Source organism: Salmo salar, chromosome 07 (assembly GCF_965601325.2).
Source record: "Salmo salar chromosome 07, fSalSal1, whole genome shotgun sequence".
Lineage (NCBI taxonomy): Eukaryota > Metazoa > Chordata > Actinopteri > Salmoniformes > Salmonidae > Salmo > Salmo salar.
The window spans coordinates 71,492,118-71,506,426 of NC_138297.1; the positions used below are offsets into that span (position 1 = coordinate 71,492,118).

At 50.9% G+C, this 14,309-nt stretch overlaps 1 protein-coding gene across 1 annotated transcript in view; it reads left to right on the top strand.

The window, feature by feature from the left end:
- Positions 1-14,309, top strand: part of LOC145880078 (inner nuclear membrane protein Man1) — a 43,323-nt gene that overhangs the window by 4,057 nt on the left and 24,957 nt on the right. Inside the window, exons 2-5 of the mRNA XM_082978038.1 lie at positions 7,302-7,342; positions 8,198-8,267; positions 10,351-10,513; positions 12,359-12,504. Coding sequence (XP_082834164.1) covers positions 7,302-7,342; positions 8,198-8,267; positions 10,351-10,513; positions 12,359-12,504 — 420 coding nt within the window. The remainder of the gene's footprint in view (positions 1-7,301; positions 7,343-8,197; positions 8,268-10,350; positions 10,514-12,358; positions 12,505-14,309) is intronic.

Below are 14,309 nucleotides of genomic sequence, written 5' to 3' on the forward strand. Positions count from 1 at the left end.
CCATCTCCCTCCTGTCCCTGTTGGATTAGACACTAGCTATCCTCCTGTTGGATTAGACACTAGCTAGGTTCCTCCATCTCCCTCCTGTTGGATTAGACACTAGCTAGGTTCCTCCATCTCCCTCCTGTCCCTGTTGGATTAGACACTAGCTAGGTTCCTCCATCTCCCTCCTGTTGGATTAGACACTAGCTAGGTTCCTCCATCTCCCTCCTGTTGGATTAGACACTAGCTAGGTTCCTCCATCTCCCTCCTGTTGGATTAGACACTAGCTAGGTTCCTCCATCTCCCTCCTGTTGGATTAGACACTAGCTAGGGTCCTCCAGCTCCCTCCTGTTGGATTAGACACTAGCTAGGGTCCTCCAGCTCCCTCCTGTCCCTGTTGGATTAGACACTAGCTAGGTTCCTCCATCTCCCTCCTGTCCCTGTTGGATTAGACACTAGCTAGGTTCCTCCATCTCCCTCCTGTCCCTGTTGGATTAGACACTAGCTAGGTTCCTCCATCTCCCTCCTGTCCCTGTTGGATTAGACACTAGCTAGGTTCCTCCATCTCCCTCCTGTCCCTGTTGGATTAGACACTAGCTAGGTTCCTCTATCTCCCTCCTGTCCCTGTTGGATTAGACACTAGCTAGGTTCCTCCATCTCCCTCCTGTTGGATTAGACACTAGCTAGGTTCCTCCATCTCCCTCTGTCCCTGTTGGATTAGACACTAGCTAGGTTCCTCCATCTCCCTCCTGTCCCTGTTGGATTAGACACTAGCTAGGTTTCTCCATCTCCCTCCTGTTGGATTAGACACTAGCTAGGTTCCTCCATCTCCGTCCTGTTGGATTAGACACTAGCTAGGGTCCTCCAGCTCCCTCCTGTCCCTGTTGGATTAGACACTAGCTAGGTTCCTCCATCTCCCTCCTGTTGGATTAGACACTAGCTAGGTTCCTTCATCTCCCTCCTGTTGGATTAGACACTAGCTAGGTTCCTCCATCTCCCTCCTGTTGGATTAGACACTAGCTAGGTTCCTCCATCTCCCTCCTGTTGGATTAGACACTAGCTAGGTTCCTCCATCTCCCTCCTGTTGGATTAGACACAAGCTAGGTTCCTCCATCTCCCTCCTGTCCCTGTTGGATTAGACACTAGCTAGGTTCCTCCATCTCCCTCCTGTCCCTGTTGGATTAGACACTAGCTAGGGTCCTCCAGCTCCCTCCTGTTGGATTAGACACAAGCTAGGTTCCTCCATCTCCCTCCTGTCCCTGTTGGATTAGACACTAGCTAGGTTCCTCCATCTCCCTCCTGTCCCTGTTGGATTAGACACTAGCTAGGGTCCTCCAGCTCCCTCCTGTTGGATTAGACACTAGCTAGGTTCCTCCATCTCCCTCCTGTTGGATTAGACACTAGCTAGGTTCCTCCATCTCCCTCCTGTTGGATTAGACACTAGCTAGGTTCCTCCAGCTCCCTCCTGTCCCTGTTGGATTAGACACTAGCTAGGTTCCTCCATCTCCCTCCTGTCCCTGTTGGATTAGACACTAGCTAGGTTCCTCCATCTCCCTCCTGTCCCTGTTGGATTAGACACTAGCTAGGTTCCTCCATCTCCCTCCTGTCCCTGTTGGATTAGACACTAGCTAGGTTCCTCTATCTCCCTCCTGTCCCTGTTGGATTAGACACTAGCTAGGTTCCTCCATCTCCCTCCTGTTGGATTAGACACTAGCTAGGTTCCTCCATCTCCCTCTGTCCCTGTTGGATTAGACACTAGCTAGGTTCCTCCATCTCCCTCCTGTTGGATTAGACACTAGCTAGGTTCCTCCATCTCCCTCCTGTCCCTGTTGGATTAGACACTAGCTAGGTTCCTCCATCTCCCTCCTGTTGGATTAGACACTAGCTAGGTTCCTCCATCTCCCTCCTGTTGGATTAGACACTAGCTAGGTTCCTCCATCTCCCTCCTGTTGGATTAGACACTAGCTAGGTTCCTCCATCTCCCTCCTGTTGGATTAGACACTAGCTAGGTTCCTCCATCTCCCTCCTGTTGGATTAGACACTAGCTAGGTTCCTCCATCTCCCTCCTGTTGGATTAGACACTAGCTAGGTTTCTCCATCTCCCTCCTGTTGGATTAGACACTAGCTAGGTTCCTCCATCTCCGTCCTGTTGGATTAGACACTAGCTAGGGTCCTCCAGCTCCCTCCTGTCCCTGTTGGATTAGACACTAGCTAGGTTTCTCCATCTCCCTCCTGTTGGATTAGACACTAGCTAGGTTCCTCCATCTCCCTCCTGTTGGATTAGACACTAGCTAGGTTCCTCCATCTCCCTCCTGTTGGATTAGACACTAGCTAGGTTCCTCCATCTCCCTCCTGTTGGATTAGACACTAGCTAGGTTCCTCCATCTCCCTCCTGTTGGATTAGACACAAGCTAGGTTCCTCCATCTCCCTCCTGTCCCTGTTGGATTAGACACTAGCTAGGTTCCTCCATCTCCCTCCTGTCCCTGTTGGATTAGACACTAGCTAGGGTCCTCCAGCTCCCTCCTGTTGGATTAGACACTAGCTAGGTTCCTCCATCTCCCTCCTGTTGGATTAGACACTAGCTAGGTTCCTCCATCTCCCTCCTGTTGGATTAGACACTAGCTAGGTTCCTCCAGCTCCCTCCTGTCCCTGTTGGATTAGACACTAGCTAGGTTCCTCCATCTCCCTCCTGTTGGATTAGACACTAGCTAGGTTCCTCCATCTCCCTCCTGTCCCTGTTGGATTAGACACTAGCTAGGTTCCTCCAGCTCCCTCCTGTTGGATTAGACACTAGCTAGGTTCCTCCATCTCCCTCCTGTCCCTGTTGGATTAGACACTAGCTAGGTTCCTCCATCTCCCTCCTGTTGGATTAGACACTAGCTAGGTTCCTCCATCTCCCTCCTGTCCCTGTTGGATTAGACACTAGCTAGGTTCCTCCATCTCCCTCCTGTCCCTGTTGGATTAGACACTAGCTAGGTTCCTCCATCTCCCTCCTGTCTGTGTCCTGCAGCCTGATAAATAGAAGCTCTTCACTTCAGCAGGCCGGACCAGTCTGCTGGTAGTTGACTGATGAATGTATTTTAAGCCATGCAAATCATCCACAGAGTGAAGGGCTCTGCCAAGCAAATAGATATAAAACAATGCAAATTGCGAAATGGTGTTTGAACTGCAGACGCCCAGAGCTCTCAGTTGACCCCATTGAAATTAAATGGGTCGACCTCAAGTATGAATCATATGAATTTGGTATGAATCATATAGGGTCGTGTCCCCAATGGGCCCTGTTCTAAAGTAGTGCACTACGTAGGGAATAGAGGGCCATTATGGACAGACCCCATTGGCTACAGTCTGTAACGTTGTTGATGTGTTAATCATAGACTGTATTAATGTAACGCCTACTACTTCAATGAATGTTTTAAGATAATAAAATGTCTGTGACTGTGTGCCAAGCATACAGCTCATCCTCTGCAGACGTGTGTGTGTGTGTGTGTGTGTGTGTGTGTGTGTGTGTGTGTGTGTGTGTGTGTGTGTGTGTGTGTGTGTGTGTGTGTGTGTGTGTGTGTGTGTGTGTGTGTGTGTGTGTGTGTGTGTGTGTGTGTGTGTGTGCAATGCTCACACTCACTAGCTCACCACAGCCCTGCTAATGTTGGTCTGCATCCAACCTCATGTTCAGACAGTGACTCACTGTGACGCGACCGTCTGCTCTTCTCTCTCCTCAACCCTCACTGTGACCGTCTGCTCTTCTCTCTCCTCAACCCTCACTGTGACCGTCTGCTCTTCTCTCTCCTCAACCCTCACTGTGACCGTCTGCTCTTCTCTGTCCTCAACCCTCACTGTGACCGTCTGCTCTTCTCTCTCCTCAACCCTCACTGTGACCGTCTGCTCTTCTCTCTCCTCAACCCTCACTGTGACCGTCTGCTCTTCTCTCTCCTCAACCCTCACTGTGACCGTCTGCTCTTCTCTCTCCTCAACCCTCACTGTGACCGTCTGCTCTTCTCTCTCCTCAACCCTCACTGTGACCGTCTGCTCTTCTCTCTCCTCAACCCTCACTGTGACCGTCTGCTCTTCTCTGTCCTCAACCCTCACTGTGACCGTCTGCTCTTCTCTCTCCTCAACCCTCACTGTGACCGTCTGCTCTTCTCTCTCCTCAACCCTCACTGTGACCGTCTGCTCTTCTCTCTCCTCAACCCTCACTGTGACCGTCTGCTCTTCTCTCTCCTCAACCCTCACTGTGACCGTCTGCTCTTCTCTCTCCTCAACCCTCACTGTGACCGTCTGCTCTCTCTCTCCTCAACCCTCACTGTGACCGTCTGCTCTTCTCTCTCCTCACTGTGACCGTCTGCTCTTCTCTCTCCTCAACCCTCACTGTGACCGTCTGCTCTTCTCTCTCCTCACTGTGACCGTCTGCTCTTCTCTCTCCTCAACCCTCACTGTGACCGTCTGCTCTTCTCTTCCTCAACCCTCACTGTGACCGTCTGCTCTTCTCTCTCCTCAACCCTCACTGTGACCGTCTGCTCTTCTCTCTCCTCGCTGTGACCGTCTGCTCTTCTCTCTCCTCGCTGTGACCGTCTGCTCTTCTCTCTCCTCAACCCTCACTGTGACCGTCTGCTCTTCTCTCTCCTCAACCCTCACTGTGACCGTCTGCTCTTCTCTCTCCTCACTGTGACCGTCTGCTCTTCTCTCTCCTCAACCCTCACTGTGACCGTCTGCTCTTCTCTCTCCTCAACCCTCACTGTGACCGTCTGCTCCTCTCTCTCCTCAACCCTCACTGTGACCGTCTGCTCTTCTCTCTCCTCAACCCTCACTGTGACCGTCTGCTCTTCTCTCTCCTCAACCCTCACTGTGACCGTCTGCTCTTCTCTCTCCTCAACCCTCACTGTGACCGTCTGCTCTTCTCTCTCCTCGCTGTGACCGTCTGCTCTTCTCTCTCCTCGCTGTGACCGTCTGCTCTTCTCTCTCCTCGCTGTGACCGTCTGCTCTTCTCTCTCCTCAACCCTCACTGTGACCGTCTGCTCTTCTCTCTCCTCAACCCTCACTGTGACCGTCTGCTCTTCTCTCTCCTCAACCCTCACTGTGACCGTCTGCTCTTCTCTCTCCTCACTGTGACCGTCTGCTCTTCTCTCTCCTCAACCCTCACTGTGACCGTCTGCTCTTCTCTCTCCTCAACCCTCACTGTGACCGTCTACCCTTCTCTCTCCTCACTGTGACCGTCTGCTCTTCTCTCTCCTCAACCCTCACTGTGACCGTCTGCTCTTCTCTCTCCTCAACCCTCACTGTGACCGTCTGCTCTTCTCTCTCCTCAACCCTCACTGTGACCGTCTGCTCTTCTCTCTCCGCAACCCTCACTGTGACCGTCTGCTCTTCTCTCTCCTCAACTCCTCACTGTGACCGTCTGCTCCTCTCTCTCCTCAACCCTCACTGTGACCGTCTGCTCCTCTCTCTCCTCAACCCTCACTGTGACCGTCTGCTCCTCTCTCTCCTCAACCCTCACTGTGACCGTCTGCTCTTCTCTCTCCTCAACCCTCACTGTGACCGTCTGCTCTTCTCTCTCCTCAACCCTCACTGTGACCGTCTGCTCTTCTCTCTCCTCAACCCTCACTGTGACCGTCTGCTCTTCTCTCTCCTCAACCCTCACTGTGACCGTCTGCTCTTCTCTCTCCTCAACCCTCACTGTGACCGTCTGCTCTTCTCTCTCCTCACTGTGACCGTCTGCTCTTCTCTCTCCTCACTGTGACCGTCTGCTCCTCTCTGTCCTCAACCCTCACTGTGACCGTCTGCTCTTCTCTCTCCTCAACCTCACTGTGACCGTCTGCTCTTCTCTCTCCTCAACCCTCACTGTGACCGTCTGCTCTTCTCTCTCCTCAACCCTCACTGTGACCGTCTGCTCTTCTCTCTCCTCGCTGTGACCGTCTGCTCTTCTCTCTCCTCGCTGTGACCGTCTGCTCTTCTCTCTCCTCGCTGTGACCGTCTGCTCTTCTCTCTCCTCGCTGTGACCGTCTGCTCTTCTCTCTCCTCGCTGTGACCGTCTGCTCTTCTCTCTCCTCACTGTGACCGTCTGCTCTTCTCTCTCCTCAACCCTCACTGTGACCGTCTGCTCTTCTCTCTCCTCAACCCTCACTGTGACCGTCTGCTCCTTCTCTCTCCTCACTGTGACCGTCTGCTCTCTCTCTCCTCTCTCCTCACTGTGACCGTCTGCTCTCTCTCTCCTCCCCTCACTGTGACCGTCTGCTCCTCTCTCTCCTCACTGTGACCGTCTGCTCCTCTCTCTCCTCACTGTGACCGTCTGCTCTTCTCTCTCCTCAACCCTCACTGTGACCGTCTGCTCTTCTCTCTCCTCAATCCTCACTGTGACCGTCTGCTCTTCTCTCTCCTCAACCCTCACTGTGACCGTCTGCTCTTCTCTCTCCTCAACCCTCACTGTGACCGTCTGCTCTTCTCTCTCCTCACTGTGACCGTCTGCTCCTCTCTCTCCTCAACCCTCACTGTGACCGTCTGCTCTTCTCTCTCCTCACCCTCACTGTGACCGTCTGCTCTTCTCTCTCCTCAACCCTCACTGTGACCGTCTGCTCTTCTCTCTCCTCAACCCTCACTGTGACCGTCTGCTCTTCTCTCTCCTCGCTGTGACCGTCTGCTCTTCTCTCTCCTCGCTGTGACCGTCTGCCCTTCTCTCTCCTCGCTGTGACCGTCTGCTCTTCTCTCTCCTCGCTGTGACCGTCTGCTCTTCTCTCTCCTCACTGTGACCGTCTGCTCTTCTCTCTCCTCAACCCTCACTGTGACCGTCTGCTCTTCTCTCTCCTCAACCCTCACTGTGACCGTCTGCTCTTCTCTCTCCTCAACCCTCACTGTGACCGTCTGCTCCTCTCTCTCCTCACTGTGACCGTCTGCTCCTCTCTCTCCTCACTGTGACCGTCTGCTCTTCTCTCTCCTCAACCCTCACTGTGACCGTCTGCTCTTCTCTCTCCTCAACCTCACTGTGACCGTCTGCTCTTCTCTCTCCTCAATCCTCACTGTGACCGTCTGCTCTTCTCTCTCCTCAACCCTCACTGTGAGCGTCTGCTCTTCTCTCTCCTCAACCCTCACTGTGACCGTCTGCTCCTCTCTCTCCTCAACCCTCGCTCTTTATGTTTTATTTAGCCTTAATTTAACTAGGCAAGTCAGTTAAAAACAAATTCTTATTTACAATGTCGGCCTACACTAGGGTAACTACACTAGGTTATGAAAGAACATATATCTGTGATGTATTCATTTACTGTCTGTCATTATTGTCCCCTGTGTTTCAAGTGGTTGGATTATAATGTCTGTATTTTTGTTCTTTCCTCAGTTAAGAACCACCCGTTTGGCAGCGAGTTTGACAGTTCTTATGTAAGTATATTTTCTTATAATTTTGGGCCTTGTCTAAAGGCTGAGTTTGTGTCGCAGTCTAGCAATCAGGACCAAACATGAACATCTGCAGACCGCCCACTGCATTCTGGGCCCTTACGAAACGGTGCTCCCACTACCCGGTGCTCCCTCCCACTACACGATGCTCCCTCCCACTACACGCCGCGCCCACTGCATTCTGGGCCCTTACGAAACGGTGCTCCCACTACCCGCTGGCAACAAACATGACTCTGGTGGCGTTACCGCGGTAACCTCCCAACCTTAAAGGGGCAGGTTACATGATATTTTAGTATAGTCACAAAATATTTCATGAAATTAAGCAATACACCACTGTCTGATTAGTCATATATTTATTGTTTTAATGAACTTTAAAGCTTAACTATTTTTTTTCTTGTGTAATTTTGGCGGAAAATCTGAGTGGCTGGTTGATATTTTCTTTTATCTACCTGCCACAGTGATTAGTTGACCAAAAAGTTGGTTTGAGGCCCTGCTAGCAAATACAGTGATATTGTTTATTTTTATTTAATTGATCCTTTTATTTAACTAGACAAGTCAGTTAAGAATAAATTGTTATTTATAATGACAGCCTACCAGATGACAAAAGGCCCTCCTACGAGGGGGGGCTGGGATTAAATTGTAATGTAAAGGACTGAAAGATATAGAAGTCTACATGAAACAATATATTTTATACTGCCACACATGAGCATTTACCTGAAGAATATTTAATTATCTGTGGTACATTAAATTAATAAATATACTTTTTAGCACTACATATTGTATTGACAGATGTCTGTTTACTGTGACAAAAATATTGACTTGATATTTTCTGGATTTCAGAACAAGATGGAGAAAGACACCATTCTGAAACTCTTGCTCAACCTTCACGACCACCTGGCTCATATTGCTGGTACGTTTAAGAAAGGAACTTTTTGGTAGCCAGAAGAGGACAGGCCTCTCCTCAGAGCCTGGTTCCTCTCTAGGTTTCTAATCTCTACCTGGTACAGCCAGAAGAGGACAGGCCTCTCCTCAGAGCCTGGTTCCTCTCTAGGTTTCTAATCTCTACCTGGTACAGCCAGAAGAGGACAGGCCACTCCTCAGAGCCTGGTTCCTCTCTAGGTTTCTAATCTCTACCTGGTACAGCCAGAAGAGGACAGGCCACTCCTCAGAGCCTGGTTCCTCTCTAGGTTTCTAATCTCTACCTGGTACAGCTCAGAAGAGGACAGGCCTCTCCTCAGAGCCTGGTTCCTCTCTAGGTTTCTAATCTCTACCTGGTACAGCCAGAAGAGGACAGGCCACCCCTCAGAGCCTGGTTCCTCTCTAGGTTTCTAATCTCTACCTGGTACAGCCAGAAGAGGACAGGCCACCCCTCAGAGCCTGGTTCCTCTCTAGGTTTCTAATCTCTACCTGGTACAGCCAGAAGAGGACAGGCCACCCCTCAGAGCCTGGTTCCTCTCTAGGTTTCTAATCTCTACCTGGTACAGCCAGAAGAGGACAGGCCTCTCCTCAGAGCCTGGTTCCTCTCTAGGTTTCTAATCTCTACCTGGTACAACCAGAAGGGGACTGGCCTCTCCTCAGAGCCTGGTTCCTCTCTAGGTTTCTAATCTCTACCTGGTACAGTCAGAAGAGGACAGGCCTCTCCTCAGAGCCTGGTTCCTCTCTAGGTTTCTAATCTCTACCTGGTACAGCCAGAAGAGGGCAGGCCTCTCCTCAGAGCCTGGTTCCTCTCTAGGTTTCTAATCTCTACCTGGTACAGCCAGAAGAGGACAGGCCTCTCCTCAGAGCCTGGTTCCTCTCTAGGTTTCTAATCTCTACCTGGTACAGCCAGAAGAGGACAGGCCACCCCTCAGAGCCTGGTTCCTCTCTAGGTTTCTAATCTCTACCTGGTACAGCCAGAAGAGGACAGGCCTCTCCTCAGAGCCTGGTTCCTCTCTAGGTTTCTAATCTCTACCTGGTACAGCCAGAAGAGGACTGGCCCACCCCTCATAGCCTGGTTTCTCTCTAGGTTTCTTCCTAGGTTTGGCCTTTCTAGGGAGTTTTTCCTAGCCACTGTGCTTCTACACCTGCATTGCTTGCTGTTTGGGGTTTTAGGCTGGGTTTCTGTACAGCACTTTGTGACATCGGCTGATGTAAAAAGGGCTTTATAAATACATTTGATTGAGACTCTTCCATCCTCCAGCCTTGGCTGTGTGCTATGCTTAAATAGTTAGAATGTGTTGTTTTCAAATGAAGACCTCAGGGTGTACACAGTGTTCAAAACTCTTTCCATAACAGACTGACTAGGTGAATCCAGGTGAAAGCTATGATCCCTCATTGTTAAATCCACTTCAATCTGTTGTAGATGAAAGGGAGGAGACGGGTTAAATAAGGATCTTTAAGCCTTGAGACAACTGAGACATGGATTGTGTATGTGTGCCATTCAGAGGGTGAATGGGCAAGACAAAAGATTTAAGTGCCTTTGAACAGGGTGTGGTAGTCGGTGCCAGTTGCACCGGTTTGTGTCAAGAACTGCAACGCTGCTGGGTTTTCCCGTGTGTGTCAAGAATGGTCCACCACCCAAAGGACATCCAGCCAACTTGACACAATTGTGGGAAGCATTGGAGTCAACATGGGCCAGCATCCCTGTGGAACGCTTTCTACACCTTGTAGAGTCCACGCCCCGACTAATTGAGGTTGTTCTGTGGGAAAAGGGGGGGTTTAACTCAGTATTGGGAAGGAATTCTTAATTTTTGGTCCACTCAGTGTGTGTTGTCAAATGACAAATGCCTTTTTTAGCTGTAATGATGACACTAACTGCTCAAGGATAGTTTGAAATCTTACCTCGGTGGATTATTGTTGAAATGAGGTGTCCGTCTGTCCCTCTGTCTGTCTCCGCCCGCCTGTCTGTCTGTCTCCGCCCGCCTGTCTGTCTGTCTCCGCCCGTCTGTCTGTCTGCCTGCCTGTCTAATAATAAGTGGTTTATCTGCAGCTCACGTTCATGTTGTCCCCATCAGGCCAACATGACTGTACAGACCCGGAGCAGCAGCAGCAGGCCAACAGGAGTCTGTCTATGAAGGAAGCCTCTGACTATCTGGTGCAGCAGAATGAACAGTACCAACACTGGGTTCTCCTCTCTCTGGAGTGGATCATACGGACAGGGGAGGACGTTGGCATACGGTAACTATGGTTTCTCTTTCTAAGATTCTCTGAAGTGAAGAGCATATCGGGTCGTGGTCGTTAGGACCCGCAGCAGAAAACACAACTGGACATTTCATATTGGACAGGTAGTCTCTCCCTGTTTGTCTGTGTTCTTGTGTTTGGTACTTAACCCTGTTATCAACCCCTATGGTGTTTTCTCATAGTAATGGAACCCCCCCCCCCCTTCCTCTCGCTCCCCCCCCTCCTTTCCCCCCCTTCCTTTCGCTCTGCCCCCTCTCTCCCTCCTCCCCCCTTCCTCTCGCTCCCCCCCTCCTTTCCCCCCCTTCCTTTCGCTCTGCCCCCTCTCTCCCTCCTCCCCCCTTCCTCTCGCTCCCCCCCTTCCTCTCGCTCCCCCCCTCCTTTCCCCCCCTTCCTTTCGCTCTGCCCCCTCTCTCCCTCCTCCCCCCTTCCTTTCGCTCCCCCTCTTCTCTCTCTCCTCTCTCTCCCTCTTCCCCCTCCTCACTCCTTCCTTTCACTCCTTCCTCTCTCCTCTCAATTTCAATTCAAGGGTTTTATTGTTGTGGGAAACACATGTTAACGTTGCCAAAGCAAGTGAAGTAAACAATAAAAAATAACAGTAAACATTACACTCACAGAAGTTCCTAAAGAATAGACATTTCAAATGTCATATGTCTATATATGGTGTTGTAATGATGTGCCTCTCTCACCTCCCTCCCTCTCCTCCCTCCTCTTCTCTCCCTCCTCCCTCCTCTTCTCTCCCTCCTCTTCTCTCCCTCCTCTTCTCTCCCTCCTCCCTCCTCTTCTCTCTCTCCCTCCTTCCCCTCTTCTCTCCTTCCTCTTCTCTCTCCTCCTCTTCTCTCTCTCCCTCCTCCCCCTCTCTCTCCTCTCTCTCTCCTCTCCTCCCTCCTCTTCTCTCCCTCCTCCCTCCTCTTCTCTCCCTCCTCCCTCCTCTTCTCTCCCTCCTCTTCTCTCCCTCCTCTTCTCTCCCTCCTCCTTCCTCTTCTCTCCCTCCTCCCTCCTCTTCTCTCCCTCCTCTTCTCTCCCTCCTCCCTCCTCTTCTCTCTCTCCCTCCTTCCCCTCTTCTCTCCCTCCTCCCTCCTCTTCTCTCCCTCCTCCCTCCTCTTCTCTCCCTCCTCCCTCCTCTTCTCTCCCTCCTCCCTCCTCTTCTCTCCCTCCTCTTCTCTCCCTCCTCCCTCCTCTTCTCTCCCTCCTCCCTCCTCTTCTCTCCCTCCTCTTCTCTCTCTCCCTCCTTCCCCTCTTCTCTCCCTCCTCTTCTCTCCCTCCTCTTCTCTCCCTCCTCTTCTCTCCCTCCTCCCTCCTCTTCTCTCTCCCTCCTCCTTCCTCTTCTCTCTCCCTCCTTCCCCTCTTCTCTCCCTCCTCTTCTCTCCCTCCTCTTCTCTCCCTCCTCCCTCCTCTTCTCTCCCTCCTCCTTCCTCTTCTCTCTCCCTCCTTCCCCTCTTCTCTCCCTCCCCTTCTCTCCCTCCTCTTCTCTCCCTCCTCTTCTCTCCCTCCTCTTCTCTCCCTCCTCTTCTCTCCCTCCTCTTCTCTCCCTCCTCCCTCCTCTTCTCTCCCTCCTCTTCTCTCCCTCCTCCTTCCTCTTCTCTCCCTCCTTCCCCTCTTCTCTCCCTCCTCTTCTCTCCCTCCTCCTTCCTCTTCTCTCTCCCTCCTCCCTCCTCTTCTCTCCCTCCTCTTCTCTCCCTCCTCCCTCCTCTTCTCTCCCTCCTCCCTCCTCTTCTCTCCCTCCTTCCCCTCTCTTCTCTCTCGCTCTTCTCTCATTCTCTCCTCCCCCTCTTCTCTTCTCTCCCCCTCCTCTCTCCTCCCCCTCCTCTCTTCTCTCCCCTCTCTTCTCCTCTTCTCTCCCAGGCTGATCGGGGATAACCCAGAGGAGGAAGTAGCGGAGGTGAGTGAGGTGACTCGCCTGGAGTCGACCCACCCCAAGATGTCCTTCTCCTGCCGCTTCAGAAGAGCCTTCTTTACAGTCATCCACAGGGTGCTGCTCATCCTAACAGGTTAGACATGTCTTCTCTCCTCTTTACAGTCATCCACAGGGTGCTGTTCATCCTAACAGGTTAGACATGTCTTCTCTCCTCTTTACAGTCATCCACAGGGTGCTGTTCATCCTAACAGGTTAGACATGTCTTCTCTCTTCTTTACAGTCATCCACAGGGTGCTGTTCATCCTAACAGGTTAGACATGTCTTCTCTCCTCTTCTTTACAGTCATCCACAGGGTGCTGTTCATCCTAACAGGTTAGACATGTCTTCTCTCCTCTTTACAGTCATCCACAGGGTGCTGTTCATCCTAACAGGTTAGACATGTCTTCTCTCCTCTTTACAGTCATCCACAGGGTGCTGTTCATCCTAACAGGTTAGACATGTCTTCTCTCCTCTTTACAGTCATCCACAGGGTGCTGTTCATCCTAACAGGTTAGACATGTCTTCTCTCCTCTTTACAGTCATCCACAGGGTGCTGCTCATCCTAACAGGTTAGACATGTCTTCTCTCCTCTTTACAGTCATCCACAGGGTGCTGTTCATCCTAACAGGTTAGACATGTCTTCTCTCCTCTTCTTTACAGTCATCCACAGGGTGCTGTTCATCCTAACAGGTTAGACATGTCTCCTCTCCTCTTTACAGTCATCCACAGGGTGCTGTTCATCCTAACAGGTTAGACATGTCTCCTCTCTTCTTTACAGTCATCCACAGGGTGCTGTTCATCCTAACAGGTTAGACATGTCTTCTCTCATCTTCTTTACAGTCATCCACAGGGTGCTGTTCATCCTAACAGGTTAGACATGTCTTCTCTCCTCTTTACAGTCATCCACAGGGTGCTGTTCATCCTAACAGGTTAGACATGTCTCCTCTCCTCTTCTTTACAGTCATCCACAGGGTGCTGTTCATCCTAACAGGTTAGACATGTCTTCTCTCCTCTTTACAGTCATCCACAGGGTGCTGTTCATCCTAACAGGTTAGACATGTCTTCTCTCATCTTTACAGTCATCCACAGGGTGCTGTTCATCCTAACAGGTTAGACATGTCTTCTCTCTTCTTTACAGTCATCCACAGGGTGCTGTTCATCCTAACAGGTTAGACATGTCTTCTCTCCTCTTTACAGTCATCCACAGGGTGCTGTTCATCCTAACAGGTTAGACATGTCTTCTCTCCTCTTTACAGTCATCCACAGGGTGCTGTTCATCCTAACAGGTTAGACATGTCTTCTCTCATCTTTACAGTCATCCACAGGGTGCTGTTCATCCTAACAGGTTAGACATGTCTTCTCTCTTCTTTACAGTCATCCACAGGGTGCTGTTCATCCTAACAGGTTAGACATGTCTCCTCTCCTCTTCTTTACAGTCATCCACAGGGTGCTGTTCATCCTAACAGGTTAGACATGTCTCCTCTCCTCTTCTTTACAGTCATCCACAGGGTGCTGTTCATCCTAACAGGTTAGACATGTCTTCTCTCCTCTTCTTTACGGTCATCCACAGGGTGCTGTTCATCCTAACAGGTTAGACATGTCTTCTCTCCTCTTTACAGTCATCCACAGGGTGCTGTTCATCCTAACAGGTTAGACATGTCTTCTATCCTCTTCTTTACAGTCATCCACAGGGTGCTGCTCATCCTAACAGGTTAGACATGTCTTCTCTCCTCTTTACAGTCATCCACAGGGTGCTGCTCATCCTAACAGGTTAGACATGTCTTCTCTCCTCTTTACAGTCATCCACAGGGTGCTGTTCATCCTAACAGGTTAGACATGTCTTCTCTCCTCTTTACGGTCCTCCACAGGGTGCTGTTCATCCTAACAGGTTAGACATGT